Source organism: Ailuropoda melanoleuca, chromosome 2 (genome assembly GCF_002007445.2).
Source record: "Ailuropoda melanoleuca isolate Jingjing chromosome 2, ASM200744v2, whole genome shotgun sequence".
Classification (NCBI taxonomy): domain Eukaryota; kingdom Metazoa; phylum Chordata; class Mammalia; order Carnivora; family Ursidae; genus Ailuropoda; species Ailuropoda melanoleuca.
The window spans coordinates 13,016,446-13,033,329 of record NC_048219.1 but is presented as its reverse complement, the minus strand read 5'-3'; the positions used below and the strand labels follow the sequence as shown (position 1 = coordinate 13,033,329).

Genomic DNA, 16,884 nt, shown 5'->3' with positions numbered 1-16,884 from the left:
ACAGAGATAGAGACAGCCAGAGAGAGAGGGAACACAAGCAGGGGGAGTGGGAGAGGAAGAAGCAGGCTCATAGCTGAAGAGCCTGATGTGGGGCTCGATCCCATAACGCCGGGATCACGCCCTGAGCCGAAGGCAGACGCTTAACCACTGTGCCACCCAGGTGCCCCAGTTATTTAATTCTTTAGAAGATAAAAAACTCCAAATGGTTACAAAAGTAATGTGGTTATTTCTAAAACATCCTTGTAAGTTTTTGTTGGAAATTATTTTTTGCTTTACAGTCACACATAGGTGCAGAGAAAGGAAGAAATAGCAACAAAGCCACATAAACTTCTTTTTCTATGTTAGTATGTTTGAAAAATTGGGCATTTTCTGCCTATTCCTGTGGTAGTGTAGTTCTAGGAATACATTATATTTTCAGTAGTCATTAATGTAGAGTGAAAAAGTTACCAGCTTGGTTTAGATCATGGCTCTGATCCCTTACTAGCTATATGACGTTGGGTCTAGATTTTTAACTTTCCTAAGCCTTAATTTCTTTGTCAGTAAATAACTATCTACTTACTCAGATTTTAATGAAAGTATTAGCCCAGGGCTTACAAATGCTTAATAAGTGGGATCCTGTTATTTTTAATGATAAAATTATTATTACGTATATTAACATAGAATTTATAGGCTCCTGTTTTTTCTTTGGAGATAGATGATAGTTTCTTAATCTGCTTGGGTGCTGGCCTTACGTATCTAAAAGTAGATCCTGTTAAAATGGAAATCTCCAACTAAAGAGAAAGAGGAATTTAAAAATATTTTACATAAATATTCAAATTTAGTTTTGTTCTAAAATGTCCTTCTAATACCTTACTTAAACTCTTCTATACATTCTCATGAAACTGATCTGGAAGGGTAAATTTAGTTTTCTGTTTCTAGATACTCTGTTTCAACATATCAAATATCAAAATAAAATGAATTAAATTTTAAAGAACTAGCACAACTTACACATCCAAATGCATATTATTCTCTTAAAAATAGTCACTCTTGTCAGAGATATTTTACCACACTGCTGCTCTTATTCAAAACTTTTTTTGATCTCTTGATTTGGCATTGCATTCAGAGCCTATGAAACATTCCTTTAGACCAAGTTAGGTGACAAATCTATCTTTATATCATGATTTTTGCAAATTGCCAAAAGTTGCTTGATGCCTTTATCAGTTGACTGTCGTAGACGATTCAACTGAGTCATACTCTTAAACATAAGATTTGACTATAACATTGAAAAGTTGTTCTTAGAATTCTTTTTTTTTTTTTTTTAAGATTTTATTTATTTATTTGACAGAGATAGAGACAGCCAGAGAGAGAGGGAACACAAGCAGGGGGAGTGGGAGAGGAAGAAGCAGGCTCATAGCGGAGGAGCCTGATGTGGGGCCCGATCCCACAACACTGGGATCACGCCCTGAGCCGAAGGCAGACGCTTAACCGCTGTGCCACCCAGGTTCCCCTGTTCTTAGAATTCTTGTAAATAAAAGAGAAATTAGAAGAATGTTGGAGCCATGTTTTTGGGAGATGTATTTTTTTTTTTTAAGATAAATGTTAAGGTGCAAGTTTCATTTGGATGCATAAGGTTTAGAATGCATTTATATTTATGTGCACAGATTTCCATTAAAAAGGCGTTCTTGTTGGTTTACATATGTATAATATTATACCACTGGCAGATTCACATTATTAAATAACATTCTTTATTGCTTTGTTTTTAGTAGAAAACTCACTTTTCAAAATTAATAACTTCATCCGTGTGTAAGCGTATCCACTTGGTTTCCAAGATTCACTGTCCTATTTTTAAGGTTAGGTGAGTTTTAGAAAATTAAAGTACTTTGTTGATATCGTTATTCTTTGGTAGTTTACCATGGAATAGTTCCGTATGATAAAGGCACAGGATGGGAGGCAGAATAGTGGAATGATTAACTCCATGGACTGTGGAATCAGACTGCCTAGAGTTTGTATTCTGGCTTCACTGCTAACGAGCTGTGTGACCTTGACAAACTGTTTAACCTTTCTGATTTGGTCTCCTCATCTGTAAAGGGGCAATTATAATACTTACCTCACAGAATTTTTGTGATAATTAAGTTGGATAATTGGAATAAAAAGAACAGTGTCTGGTACATACTAATTACTCAGTACACATTACTGTGTATAATATTGCATTATATTCTTTGTGGCCTCTACTAGGGCTTCTAATTAATGACCATTTCCTTTAGTTTTTTATACTGGTCAGAAAAATGACAATACTTAGCCTTTGTTTTTACTGTTGGTGCTCATTACAGAAATGAGCTCTTACAAAATAACTTGAGGAGTCTTACAGAACGACTCGATTTTTAGTGTTCTTTCTTATTCTTAATTCCATCTGTCCTCTGCTACCGAACCTTAATAGCCCTTTTGTTATCTGTTGCTTTGCTCTCTTCATTTATAGTTAAGTTTTATATATCATGCTAATTTTTTATATTAATCTTTGGTAGTTCATCTATTTCCCAAATCTTGCATTTCAATTAAAAAAACCCCCAAAACATGTCATTCCTTGTCTCACTCATGTTTTGACTCTTGGCAGCTGCTGGCTAGTAAGAGGACAAGTGTATTTTGGTCTGGAGTTGTGGGATGGCCACTTGTTCCATTGGCTCCAGTGGATGAGACTTGGTTGGAGATGGAAGCCTCACTGTTTTTGTCATGAACATCTGGCTGGATAGATTTTAAATATAATTTTCCCTCAACACATCCATAAATTAAGTATCATAAACCCATGTTATCCACGAAAAATTGAGAGAGTAATTACTTTACTCACTGTCACTCAGTTAAGTAACAGAACTAGTCATCAAACTCAGGTTTCCAGACGCCTTATCCCAGGCCAGCTGTTTTCTTCTATGCAGTAGCTGCCCTTAGTAAATGTAGTTATTTTAACTCACAGTGAGGAAGAAATTACAGTTATGAAGAACACATTTCATTTTGCTTTTGTTATTTATTTTTAGAGACATTTTAAATCCAAAGGATGTGATCACAACCCGATTTGAAAATTCTTCTCCTAGCAAAGATTTCTGCAGCCAATCATGTCTTTCTTCTTATGAGCTAAAGAAAAAACCTGTTGTCACCATATATACCAATAGCATTTCAACCAAATGCAGTATGTGTCAGAAGAATGCTGATGTAAGTCACGTTGTACCTTTATTGGGATTCTGCTCAAAGATCCAAGATTTTTAATTGGCTTTGCTGATTTTGGATGTGTCTGTTTTTTATTTCCTAGATTCGATTTGAAGTTAAATATCAAAATGTGGTGCATGGTCTTTGTAGTGATGCCTGTTTCTCAAAATTTCACTCCGCCAACAACCTCACCATGAACTGTTGCGAGAACTGTGGAAGCTACTGCTATAGTAGCTCTGGCCCGTGCCAGTCCCAGAAGGTTTTTAGTTCCACAAGTGTCACAGCGTATAAACAGGTATGAAGATCTGTCTGTCACACATAGTTAGGCTCGCTCCTTCCAGGGTGGCCCTGCGGGGATGAAGTGCAAAATAAACAAGATGAGTTGATCTTGGTGTATGAGTTCCCCTGCAGAAAAGTGGGGTAGATTTCAGTGGTGTAAGTGTTGATTATGGTAGTGAGGTGATACAGGTGAACCGGATCATGGTCAGGAATTCACAAATGGAATTTCATGTTTTGCTAGGAGTGATATATTGATATATTGATAAGTGATATATTGATAAGTGAAGAAAGTTCTACATTATTGTAAATAAACTATGACCAATTATAGATGATAAAATTAGTGGATCTAAAGCATATTTTTTTCCTTTTAGAAAATACATTTTTTGGGGCACCTGGGTGGCTCAGTGGGTTAAGCATCTGCCTTCAGCTCAGGTCATGATCCCAGGGTCCTGGGATCGAGCCCCACATCAGGCTCCCTGTTCAGCAGGGAATCTCCTTCTCCCTCTCCTCTCGGCCTGTCTTTCCCACTTGTGCAACTCTCTCTCTCTCTCTGAAATAAATAAAATCTTAAACTATATATATATATATATTTTTAATGTGTTTTGGAATGAATTGTAATTATTTTGGCACATGCCTTTATTAGACTAGTTTAGCTAATTTTTATTTGTTGTAATGAATAATGGATTCATTTGGTTACTAAATAGATCAATTTTGTTAGTTATTGTGGAATGATTTGAAATCTTTAAGAAATCATTTTTCTAAAAAAGGATATAAATGATCATTAAAAATTTTTATTTCAGTTAGCAAGTTTGATTTATTTTTAATTCCTCTGAGCAGTTGGTAGTGGACATTCATCTTTGAAAGTTTCCCTTTTCTAGGAATTAACCACTTTTGGCAGGTTACTTTTTTCACAAGAGTAAAATAAAATAAAATCCATGTGATTTTTATATACATGATCCAAAAATTTCTCTTCCTAATTTTGTTGTTGGTATTATACTCTGTCAACTGCATAAATAATGTTCCTCTTTTACCAGGAAGATTATGTAGTGAAACTTCACAATTTGTATTTTCCTACTATTTAATTCCCTATAGAACTTTCTAAATTTAAATTCAGTTTAATTAACATACAGAGTATTATTAATTTCAGAGGTAGAGTTCAGTGATTTCTCAGTCTTATATAATTCCCAGTGCTCATTATTACATCACGTGCTCTCCTTAATGTCCATCACCCAGTTACCCCATCCCCCCACCCACCTCCCCTCCAGCAACCCTCAGTTTGTTTCCTGTGATTAAGAGTTTCTCATGGTTTGTCTCCCTCTCTGATTTAATCTTGTTTTATTTTTCCCTCCCTTCCCCTATGATCCTTTGTTTTGTTTTTTAAATTCCACATTTGAGTGAGATCATATGATAATTTCTTTCTCTGATTGACTTTATTTCACTTAGCATACATAATACCCTCTAGTTCCATCCATGCCATTGCAAATGGCAAGATTTCATTTTTTTGATGGCTGAGTAGTATTAGTATTAGTAACTATTCCATTGTGTGTGTGTGTATTTATCCATTCATCTGTCGATGGACATCTGGGCTCTTTCATAGTTTGGCTATTGTGGATGTTGCTGCTATAAACATTGGGGTGCAAGTGCCCCTTTGGATCATACAGTTGTATCTTTGGGGTAAATACCTACCCCATACAACTTCTTATTGAAGAGACTTTATCTCGTGTCAGTGACAGTATAGTGTAATGGTTAGTCTGGAACTTTGGAGTGAGATGAAATGTTTAATCTCCCACTTTTCTGTTTGTTAATTGAATTAAAATTAATTTAAACTTTCTGTTAATATAATTTCTTAAAGTGTCTCACAATGTTGTTGAAAGGATTTTATGATACAGTATGTAAGTTATTTAGTATAAGATCTAGCTCATGGTGAGCACTGAATAAGTAAAAATATTGGTAATTTATATAAATGGTAACCATCATTATTATTGTTTCTTAAAACATGAGTAAAGTTATGGGCAGATTTTATTGTGAACTCAGGTTGGAAAACAGGTAATTCTGTAAGATCTCCTAATATACATTAAACATCATCTCTGTTTCCTCCTGCTGAAGTGTCGTACTGGTTAAGTAACCTTAAAGGTGGTAGATGATCTTCTAGATTGATGTCCAAGGTCTGCTGAGGATGGCCCTTTGGTTCATGGATTGCCTGGTCATCTTTGATCCTTTGTAATGAGAAAAGTGCATTTACAAATGCCAGAGTCATTACTTTTAATGTGTTTTGTGGTTAATATACATGAGTAGTTACTAATTTTCTTCAGTTTATGTTTTATTATTGTCTGAAAGAACTTACTTTTCCCACATCCCAACTTCCAGGAAAATCTATACTTAAAGTGGCCTCATAGTCATGTTCAAATATTTCAGCCAGAGGCAGTCTTTGTAGGTAGCTTTTCTTTTTTCTTTTCTTAAACAACTTGTATGTTTGTGCTAGGTATCTAAATGTTATTTTATTTTCTTGATAGAATTCAGCCCAAACTCCTCCATATGCCTTGGGGAAATCATTGAGGCCCTCAGCTGAAATGATTGAGACTACCAATGACTCAGGAAAAACCGAGCTTTTCTGCTCTATTAATTGCTTGTCTGCTTACAGAGTTAAGACTGTTATTTCTTCAGGTAATGTTTAAATTCGGTAAATTTATAGATATAGTAACTGTTGAAGAACAATGTAGCTGCTTTTCTTTCATTTTGTTACAAACCGAATTTATCTATGTGGTTAAATTGAGACCCCAGATTTAGTTTCAGAGAGCTCATTTTTAAGTGAAAATAGTTTTTCACTGATTTTTTTGGTTGAGGTATTTATTTTATAGTGTCTATGTGAAAAGAAAGACAAAAACAAACAAATGGGGGCGCCTGGGTGGCACAGCGGTTAAGCGTCTGCCTTCGGCTCAGGGCGTGATCCCGGTGTTATGGGATCGAGTCCCACATCAGGCTCCTCCGCTATGAGCCTGCTTCTTCCTCTCCCACTCCCCCTGCTTGTGTTACCTCTCTTGTTGGCTGTCTCTATCTCTGTCAAATAAATAAATAAAATCTTAAAAAAAAAAAAATGAACAAGCAGCACTTGGAAGTTCCAAATTTTTGTGTAAGAAGGACTTCACTGCAATTAGTTGCATTTAGCACAGATTAGTGTAAAGTTGCTTGATTTTGGTTTTGTATATTACTGAGTATTTTTTAATCCTTCTGGTACACTTTTGGATCATTTGTTCATCTAGGTAGCTTATTCATTGGTTTTTATTTTTTGTGACCCAGGTGTCCAGGTTTCATGTCATAGTTGTAAAACTTCAGCAATCCCTCAGTATCACCTCGCCATGTCCAATGGAACTATATACAGCTTCTGCAGCTCCAGTTGTGTGGTGGCTTTCCAGGTATGATCTCGGGTCGTCTTTTACCCCTGAGGTTCTCTTAGGCATTGGTCTAACTGCCGAAGGTCCATTTTTACAAAAGATTAGATTTTAGTTAGAAAGAAATTTTGTTCAACTCTGGTCCCTGAAGTCATTTCTGCAAAATGTCTCAGCCAGTATTGAACCTCGGTGCCGTCTTCCTAATTCAGGGTCCTTTCCTAAACTACTTTTCCCTCCTACTTTTGCCCTTGGTTCTCTCCCTTTCAAAAGGATGGAAACTAAGATACGGTTCAGATAGGTGCTCATGTGTCCCTTCCTCTCATCCTGGGCCAAATACATAATGACTCCTGGCATGAAATTGTGAGCCTCCACTGACTTGTCCCATTTGTTCCTCACTCTCTGAGATAGATGGAGAAAGTGGAGTTTAGTGACCTTCTGGGGTGGCAAGATGCCTGATACAGTGTCCCTGGCACCAGGGCAAAAGAGAGTACTGGTGGCCACCATGCTCTTCATGGCCATCAGAGGCTGATTGGTGATGGGAGTTACAGTGGAGGGGTATTTTGGGGGAAAGAAGGGGTCTGCTTTAATTTATTAGAGCCCTGTATTAAAGGTGTTTGGGAAGCCTGAATTCCATTCCTTAACCTTATACTGTTGCATTTCTCAGTCCTTCTATTCTGGAAGTATGCCATTTAAACTCTTTCTGTGGACTACTTTATACAGTGTTAAGGAAATATTTGTTCGGGCATTAATTTATTAAAACAAGAAAACAAAAATTACCGCAGTCATATTACTTCTCAGTCGCTAAAATCTTTGCCTTATTTGTGTTCTTCCAGAATGTATTTAACAAACCAAAAGGAACAAACTCTTCAGTGGCACCCCCGTCTCAGGGCCAAGTGGTTGTAAGCCCACCCTCTGGGTCAGCAGTGTCGGCTGCAGGAGGTAACACCTTTGCCGGTCCCGGTTCCGGTCCCACTGGCTCCATCAGCAGTTCTGCCTCTGCCACAGCTGGCTTCCGGCCTCTTGTTGCCCAATCCCAGCAAGTTGCTGTAGCTCGGACACTTGTTAAACTCAAGTGTCAACACTGTAGCCATCTGTTTGCCACAAAACCAGAACTCCTTTTCTACAAGGTAAAGAGAAATCGTGAAAGGGTTGGAATATAAACATATCCGTCAGAAGCATTTGTCTTTTCATCTTTGACAGTCACTTAATTTGCTTTGAAATGAGAAGAATGGTTTCTTAAAGATAAAGCAACACTTTAATTAGGTCTTAATGACTGTTTTTTTTTTTTTTTTTCCCCTCTGCAGGGTAAAATGTTTCTGTTTTGTGGCAAAACTTGCTCTGATGAATACAAAAAGAAAAATAAAGTTATGGCAATGTGTGACTACTGTAAACTGCAGAAAATTATAAAGGAGACTGTCCGATTCTCAGGGGTTGATAAGCCATTCTGTAGTGAAGGTAAAGAAAACAAGCAGTTCAGTTCTATCCACAGAGCATGTTGTTATAAAGTAATTCATACTGAGTTGGGCCATTCATCTGTAATTAATTTTCAAGTAATTTTGTTTTATGAGGTATAATTGGAGGCTTTTTTCTTGAGTTGATGCTTACTTAACTATTTTTTTTTTTTTTTTTTAAAGATTTTTTTATTTATTCGACAGAGATAGAGACAGCCAGCGAGAAAGGAAACACAAGCAGGGGGAGTGGGAGAGAGGAAGAAGCAGGCTCATAGTGGAGGAGCCTGATGTGGGGCTCGATCCCAGAACGCTGGGATCACGCCCTGAGCCGAAGGCAGACGCTTAACTGCTGTGCCACCCAGGCGCCCTGAAAAAAATTTTTTCAAGATTTATTTATTTTAGAAAAAGAGAACGCATGGCAGGGAGAAGCAGAGGAAAAGAGAGTCTTAAACAGACTGCACGCTGGGCACAGAGCCCAATGTGGGGCTTGATCCCATGACCCTGAGATCATGAGCTGAGCTGAAACCTAGAGTTGGATGCTCAGCTGACTGCACCACCCAGGCGCCCTGAAGAAAATTTTAAATATTGTAATATATTTGTGATATGACTGGCTTGTGATGATTTTTTAAATTACAGTAATCTTAAATAAATTGCTTTAAAGCTCAAAAAAGACTTTTGAAAGATAACTAGGTCAATGGTATTAGTATAGAGTGTAAAAAATCTCTTCATAAGTTTAGCAATGACTAGAGAGATCTTTCTGTTCTTGCACCCACTTGTAAAGAGGGTACTTAAGCAATTACTGCTTCTTGGCTTAAGAAACTTTTATATCTCTGATGTTTCTGAAAATAGATGGCCTAATATTTAGAGTATATTTAAAAGGTGATACGAGTTTGTTTTGTGAATATAGAGACTATGCTTGCTCCTATCCTAGAAGCAAGTAATTATGTCAAGTATGTAGAAATTAGCTTAGCTGGTACCTGAGACTGTGGAAACTCACTTTATCTCCTTTAGGTTAATGTAAGTTTGATGTTTCTTCCTTTCATCCCTTCTGGTTCTCAGTTTGCAAATTCCTCTCTGCCCGTGACTTTGGAGAACGATGGGGAAATTACTGTAAGATGTGCAGTTATTGCTCACAGACATCCCCTAATTTGGTAGAAAATCGATTGGAGGGCAAGTTAGAAGAGTTTTGTTGTGAAGATTGCATGTCCAAATTTACAGTTTTGTTTTATCAGGTAAATGTAACATACCTTTTTGGCTTTCTGAAGTTAGTACAAATTATTTTCTTAAAATATATTTGGATCATGTGAAGTAAAATTTAGTGTTTAGAGCTGGGTAAAATAAATTATGGGCTCCTAAAACAAAGTTTAATTGAATAGAAATACAAAATTTTGTGGGTAAAGAATATAGGATTTCTAGAGATGTTGTTGTTTGAACATATGTTCCTTTTATTTTTATATTTTGCTTTCTCTTCAGGCATATCGACCTTATGTATAACAATTCTTTCAAGTTAGAACCTTACATTGTTATGTTGCCTTAAGTGGCTCTCTCAGAAGGTTACGGTGATGAATTAGAAGTCAGACCTTGTTCTCACTTAATAGGTCAAGTGACTATGACTGACCTCCTTACTACCTTTTAAAAAAATTACTTTTTTGGAAGGCTAACTGTGAAAGCTACAATTAATTGAACCACTAATACACACCCAATGCTTCATAAATGTTATTTTATTTAATCCTCACTACGATCCTTAGAGGTAGGTGTATTACTACCAGTTTATAAACCAGGAAAAAGAGCAAGAGCCAAGGAGGATAAGTAATGTACCCTTCGAGAAGCTGGTAGGTGATAGTTAGACAGCATCTGTAATACTTGAATGAAATCATCTGGTTTTTTTTTTTTTTCCTACCTACCCCCTAAAATACAATCTTGGTGGAGAAGTATGTCTTTATCATAACTATATGACCGGGAAACTATCTCAGTGCTCAAGACAAAGGATACCTAGTTAAATATTTTTTGAAGAATCAATTACAACTCCAAAGTCCATATTCTTTCTCCTGCATTATGCTGCTTCTTAACCTCTTAAAAGTAGAAACTGTCTTTAGATTCCTTCATCCAAAATTTTGAAAATGGGAGATCAGTTTTTATATTCTGTATATTGAGGGCATCTATGTGGAAACAAATAAGTATATCTATTTTTAACCACATTATTTTAAACCTTATATTTTGTGATCTCACCTAACTTCTACATCCTGTTTTCATAGTGCCTTCTAGTTTTATGATTAATGTTATCGTTTCATTATTTTGTGGTTTTAAGCCTATCCTGTCTTACATTTCTTTCTCAGATGGCCAAGTGTGATGGCTGTAAACGACAGGGTAAGCTAAGTGAGTCCATAAAATGGCGAGGAAACATCAAACATTTCTGTAACTTATTTTGTGTCTTGGAGTTTTGTCATCGGCAAATTATGAATGACCCTATTTCACAAAATAAAGGTAAAATTAAACTTGGCTAACAGAATCTTTATGTCAGTGCTAGGATATACTATTAGCACACACAGTTGTAAATAATATAATAAAAACAAAATTTTACTGGATTCGAATAGCTTGGATTTCCTTAAATTTTCCTGTAAGAATTCTTAAAGATTGCCCTTCAGGGAGAGTTAATCCTGATGTTTTTTGCTATCATAGTCAAACACATCAGGAAATCAGTAAATGTTGTAAGTACTAATTTTATAGGAAAGTTAGATTTGATTGCTTTTGATTGAATTTATCTATACATAAGTAACTTCCACTAAGAGATATATGTTATTCAGTTAATAAACTAGAAGAAAAAAAAAAGAAAAACAGGGCAAACAAAGGGAGAGGCTATAAGTATGTTAATTTAGTTTCTGTGACTGGCGTAAGATTTGATCCAGAGCTTGCTTATAGCCAAGGAAAAAGAACCAACACATTAATTATATCAGAAAAAATAAAGTAGACCAGTTTTTCATAGTTAGCAAAGTTTTTTTGGCTAAGAATAAAATAATTTTGCAAGTAGGACAGCTAATATGGTCAGAATATCCAGATGAATAGATACATGTGTGGCATGCTCTTGAAGTGGCTCCTTGAAGTAGAACTTCTCTGAGTTAGGTTCAAAACATTTGGTATTGTGCTCTCTGATCAAAGCCTGGAGTGCTGTTGAATTGACAGAATCCATGTGCTTTGTCCTTGAAGTCTGGCCCTTGTCTGCCTTTGCAGTCTTACTGATCATCACCTTAATCACATATGCCACTTGCCAGTGTTTTATGCCATCATCCATTCCCGAAGACCAGTCAGTTCACTGATAGAATTTTCATTTTATAACATGGGTTGGCAAAAAACCATTTAATGGGCAGGTGCCTCACCAACTTATTTTTTTAAATTATCATGTTAAATTTTTATTGGAAGCAAGCTTAGGCGAAGGAGTTTTAATATTCACCAATAGAGAAGGCCAGTTGATTCTGAAGCTAATACCTATATTTTTACCTGTTAAATAGCATTTGAAGTTGATAATTTTAGAGAATCAGCCTGTCTTTAAGTCCAAATGAATGTTAATCTGACCAGAATCATTCTTTATACAGAGTTAGATATTTGTACTGCTCCTTGAAAACTTAGTCGTTAAACAGGGGTTTTTTTGTGTGTAACCCTTTTGTTTATACGAGGTCTTACTTTTTTACTTTAATCAGTAAACATTTATAAGGTGCAGACTGCTTCAGTGGAGCTCCCTTCTGCAAGGAAAAATACAATACCAGTTATAACCAGTGTGGTGTCATTGGCAAAAATATCTCCTACGCAGCCTACAGGGAGCACTAACAGTGTTTTAAAAGGTATGACTTGACGTAAAGGCATTTGGTTAGACTGTAGAAGTGAATGCTGTCTAGTCTAAGTAGCTTTTGTTGCTAATATTTACATTTATATTTATATAAGGAAACATGGCGCTTTTTCTCAGAGGGAAGTAGGTAGCAAGTAGGTTGGCCTGGGTAGAGAAGGAGTAGCATGTATAGTTTATTTTTTTAAGAACCTAAGTGATTTCAATGTAGTTGCCTTTATCACTGGAGATTCTAATACAGCTGGATGAGATTGAGGCCCAAGAATCTTTACCAGGCAGCCCAGATGATATTGATGTCCAGTTTCCTTGGACCATTTTTTTGTGAAATTCTGGACTAGACTCTGGCCCACCTTTAGTAAGAGGAAAGCAGTTTCTTGGTCTCAGTGTTTACATCTGTATATTCTGGGGATAATGTATGTTTTAATTTATAACAGGTGCAGTTACTAAAGAGGCAGCAAAGATCATCGAAGACGTAAGTTTTATTGTTAATATTTTTCCTCATAACCCCACTTGTGTTTATTTTCATTTTGGATGTAGCATTCTAATACGTACCTGAATATATTTCTGTTTGCAGCTTACTCTTGTAAAAAGAGTAATCTATTATGTGCTAGTTTTGTTTTGGTATCTTAAAGTTACATCATTAATAAGAATGCGTTTCTGATTTATTTCATTGTGTTCTGTCTCCTTAATTTCCTTAAATACTTGTTAATTCCATCTGGTTGCTTATTTTTCTCTTTTACTACATTCAAGTATTTTTCTTTAAGACTAGAAAGTCTCTTGAGGAGCGCCTGGGTGGCTCAGTCAGTTAAAGTGTTTTGATTTCAGCTCAGATCTTGATCTCAGGGTTCAAGCCCCATGCTGGGCTCCATGCTGGGTGTGGGACCTAGGAAGGAAGGAAGGAAGGAGAGAAGGAAGGAAAGAAGGAAGGAAGGAAAGAACGGGAGGGAGGAGAAAGTCTCCTGAAAAAGTTCAGTGTGGTGTTTTATGCATCTTCAAATTATGTGAGGCTGAAAATAGTGCAAAGTAAAAATACATTTAAATTCCCACTTTATGTCTCAAATTTGAAATATTGTGAAACTTTCCAAAATTAAAAAAAATATTTTGAAGAAATGCATAATTTCAAATCTGGCAGCCTGAAAGGATTGCAAACTATGTCATTGTTGTCTGTGTCTTTTGTTAGCAGGAAACAAAATTCCCATCATCCTTTATCAATATCATATGAACCTAATGTATTAGGTCTTTCTTGGGTTAACGCTTTTGGTGACTGTTTTGGCTGTTCTCTTAACATTTGTTTTTGGTATAATTAAAAATATTTTTATATATCATACAACATTGTTATTCAAATTCATTAAGTAGTGGTGCTAGTGCTAAAAATGTGCCCCAAATGCAGTACCTTTGGAACAGAAGTTAGATGTTACAGGGCTCTGTGATGAAGTCCGGGCCTCGGCTGTGAACTCCCGTGCTGTTCATTTAGGAGAGTGAAACCTGCAGAATAATTAGAGATAATGCTCAACCCCCCCCCCCAAAAGCAGCATTAAAGAGGGCACATCATTTAGTTCACATAAAAATATCTTCTAACCAGGCAAAAATAATGGAATCAATGGGAAAAAATCCTGGCAACGGGGCTGCAAGATCAGTGCTGCCGTAATGCACCTCTAAGGCCAAGCCATTGCCTGTGCTAAGGCATGACGTGTTTTGATGATTTGAAAGGAATTGAAAGCGAGACAAAAAGGTTTACTACAAGTCATGGCTGGCTTTCCAATTTTAAAGCCTACCGAGGTTTTAAGAATATAAAAATGAGCGAGCAAGCTGTATCTGCTAACTGAAGCTATCAAAAACATTTCAGCTTTACCATAATCTAAAGAGGCTTTAACTGGGAAGACAGCCTCACACCTAATACAGAATCTGTGAAAGTGGTAGAGAAGGTGAATTTGTGCAAGGTTGGTGAAGGGGATGTTGACATTTTGCTTGGGTTGTTCTCCATGGATTAATAAAGGAAGACTTGCTAGAATTAGAAAAACAGGGCCCCAGCAGTTAGCCTGGACCTTCCGCACAACAGCCAGCAGTGAAGTAACTGGCATATGCTTTTGGCCATATTCCAGCAGCAATTGCTATTATTAAAGGAAATGATCCAAATGTGGATTGCTGTTTCATGGTGGCAAGGTGAAAAATGGACAGTGTGTCTGCATATCAAGACATCTTCAGTGAAAAGAAAAAAAAACCCTCAGTGAAAAAAAAATGATAGGCAAGAACCAGCCACATCAGATCCATTTGTTAGAAGTCTTCCAAGGACTCAGACTAGCATTCCTGGTGATATGGAGAGACAACTTCTGCTAATTCGATACTTTTTAACTCTTCCCTTACTTGTGTTGTTGGAAGATGATAATGATAACTTCTACTTAATTCTTTTCAGGCAGAATACTACATTAGTTAATGAAATACCATTAAGTTAACTTTTTATATTATGTATTATACGTTATATTTTAAAATTACATGATCAGTTAATTGCTGTTACAGAATTAATTCTGTTATTAACCATATAACTATAAAATTAAGTATTAATGTACTGCATTTTATACTATACTAATATACTGTGCTTAATACATTATTAGTATATATTATTAAAGTGTTCTATAGGGGCGCCTGGGTGGCTCAGTCAGTTAAGCGAATGCCTTCGCTCAGGTCATGATGCGGGTTCTGGGATTCAGTTCCTCATCTGGCTCCTTGCTCAGCGGGGAGCCTGCTTCTCCCTCTGCCTGCCACTCCCCCTGCCTGTGCGTATGCGCTCTCTTTCTCTCTGACAAATAAATAAATAAAAATCTTTAAAATTAAAAAAAAAATTGAAAAAAAAAAGTGTTTGCCTTTGGCTTAGGTCATGATCTCAGGGTCCTGGGATTGAGCCCCTTCTGGGGCTCCCTTCTTGGCTGGAAGTCTGTTTGTCCCTCTCCCTCTGCCCCTCCCCACCGCTCATGTATTCTCTCTCTCTCTCTCTCAAGTAAATGAAATCTTAAAAAAAAAAAAAGAAAACATTCTATATTGGTTGTAGATTTATGTATTCTGAGAATGCATCCCTCCTCTATATGTATGCGACAGTTTGAATTATTCAGGGTTTTCAGGAATACATCTCTCATATTAAGTGTGACTGCCCTATATATTTTTTCCCCTATGTGGAGTACCTCTATAATTCACCAGTCATTTAAGCTGTGTTATAGAATAGCTCTGATTAATATTTTCAGTTTAGTCTGTAGCAAGTATAATAATAAATAATGTAGTACTCTTACAATGTTTAAAAACCTGACGGTTTTAGAATCTTCTTTTGTTTCTCTGGGGCTTTAGTGTGAATCTCCTTCAAGTTATTTAAATAGTCTTAAATTTCAGGGAAAGGTGAGATACAGTAAAGTACAAAGGAGAAAATCTGCAAAAGTCAGTAAACTTTCTCTAAAGATCTAGGTCGTAAATGTTTTAGACCTTGCAGGCCATACAGACTCTGTTGCAGCTCCTCACCTTTGCCATTGTAGTGCAGAAGTAGCCATAGGCCATCCATAAATGAGCGAGTGGCTGTGCTCCAATGAAATTATATTTACAGAAACAGGTGGTGGACTGGACTTGGTCCACTCCATACTTTGCCAACTCCTGCTCTACTGTATTCCCACCATTGAGAATTAACCATTATTAGATTGGGCTTATTTGCTTAGTTTTTTTCTCTCCTCTCTCTCTTTTTTCTTTTAAAATTTAAGTTTCTTTTTAAAAGATTTATTTTAGAGAGAACACACATGTGCATGAGTGGGAGGGACAGAGGGAGGAGTGAGAGGTAGAGAATCTCAAGCAGACTCCTCACTGAGCATGAGCCCCAAGTGGAGCTCAATCCCATGACCCCGAGATCATGCCCTGAGCGGAATCAAGAGTCAGAAGCTCAACCGACTAAGCCACCCAGACACCCGTAAGTTTTTTTCTTTAATTGAAGTATAGTTGACATACTGTATCCTCTTAGTTTCAGGAGTATATCAGTACATCATAGTGATTAGATATTTATATACATTACAAAATGATTCCCACAATAAGTCTAGTTACCGTCTGTCACCATACAAAGTTATTATGTTTCTTACGCTGTACGTTACATCCCCATGGCTTATTTATAACTAAATTTTGTACCTCTTAATCCCCTTCACCTGTTTTGCCTGCCCCCCCCAACCTCACCTCCTCTCTGATAACCAATAGTTTTCTTTATGTATGAGTCTGTTTCTGTTTTGCTTTATTTGTTTGTTTTGTTTTTTAGATTCTACAAAGTGAAATCCTATGGTACTTGTCTTTCTCTGTTTGACTTATTTCATTTATTTCACTTTGCATAATACCCTCTAGGTCCATCTGTGTTGTTGCAAATGGCACGATTTCATTCTTTGTTATGGCTGAGTTATATTCCTGTGTGTGTGCGCGCACGCGTGTGTGTGCGCGCACGCATGTGCGTGCATCACATCTTTATTCATCCATCCATCAGTGAACACTTAGGTTGCTTCTGTATCTTGGCTATTGTAAATAATGCTGCAGTGAACTTTGGGGTGCATGTCTCTTTACTTTGGTGTTTTGGTTTTCTTTGGATAAATTCCCAGAAGTGGAATTGCTGGATCATATGGTAGTTTTATTTTTAATTTTTTGAGGAAACTCTATACTGTTTTCCATGGGGGCTGTACCAGTGTACATTCTCATCAACAGTGTAGGAGGGTTTTTTTTTCTACATCCTTGCCAGCACTTGTAA

General features: G+C 36.7%; 1 protein-coding gene across 8 annotated transcripts in view; it reads left to right on the top strand.

The window, feature by feature from the left end:
* ZMYM6 (zinc finger MYM-type containing 6) overlaps nt 1-16,884 on the top strand; it is a 40,455-nt gene that overhangs the window by 12,542 nt on the left and 11,029 nt on the right. For 6 of the 8 annotated variants that reach the window (XM_034648943.1, XM_034648939.1, XM_011222231.3 and 3 more), the window contains 10 exons: nt 3,006-3,180; nt 3,278-3,469; nt 5,967-6,117; nt 6,751-6,866; nt 7,676-7,969; nt 8,147-8,297; nt 9,353-9,525; nt 10,630-10,777; nt 11,989-12,129; nt 12,566-12,603. In XM_034648943.1, the coding sequence (XP_034504834.1) occupies nt 3,160-3,180; nt 3,278-3,469; nt 5,967-6,117; nt 6,751-6,866; nt 7,676-7,969; nt 8,147-8,297; nt 9,353-9,525; nt 10,630-10,777; nt 11,989-12,129; nt 12,566-12,603 (1,425 nt within the window). In that variant the 5' untranslated portion in view covers nt 3,006-3,159. Of the gene's footprint in view, nt 1-1,742; nt 1,835-3,005; nt 3,181-3,277; nt 3,470-5,966; nt 6,118-6,750; nt 6,867-7,675; nt 7,970-8,146; nt 8,298-9,352; nt 9,526-10,629; nt 10,778-11,988; nt 12,130-12,565; nt 12,604-16,884 lie in introns of all 8 variants that reach the window. The other 2 variants (XM_034648946.1, XM_019797406.2) reach the window with 2 other exon arrangements.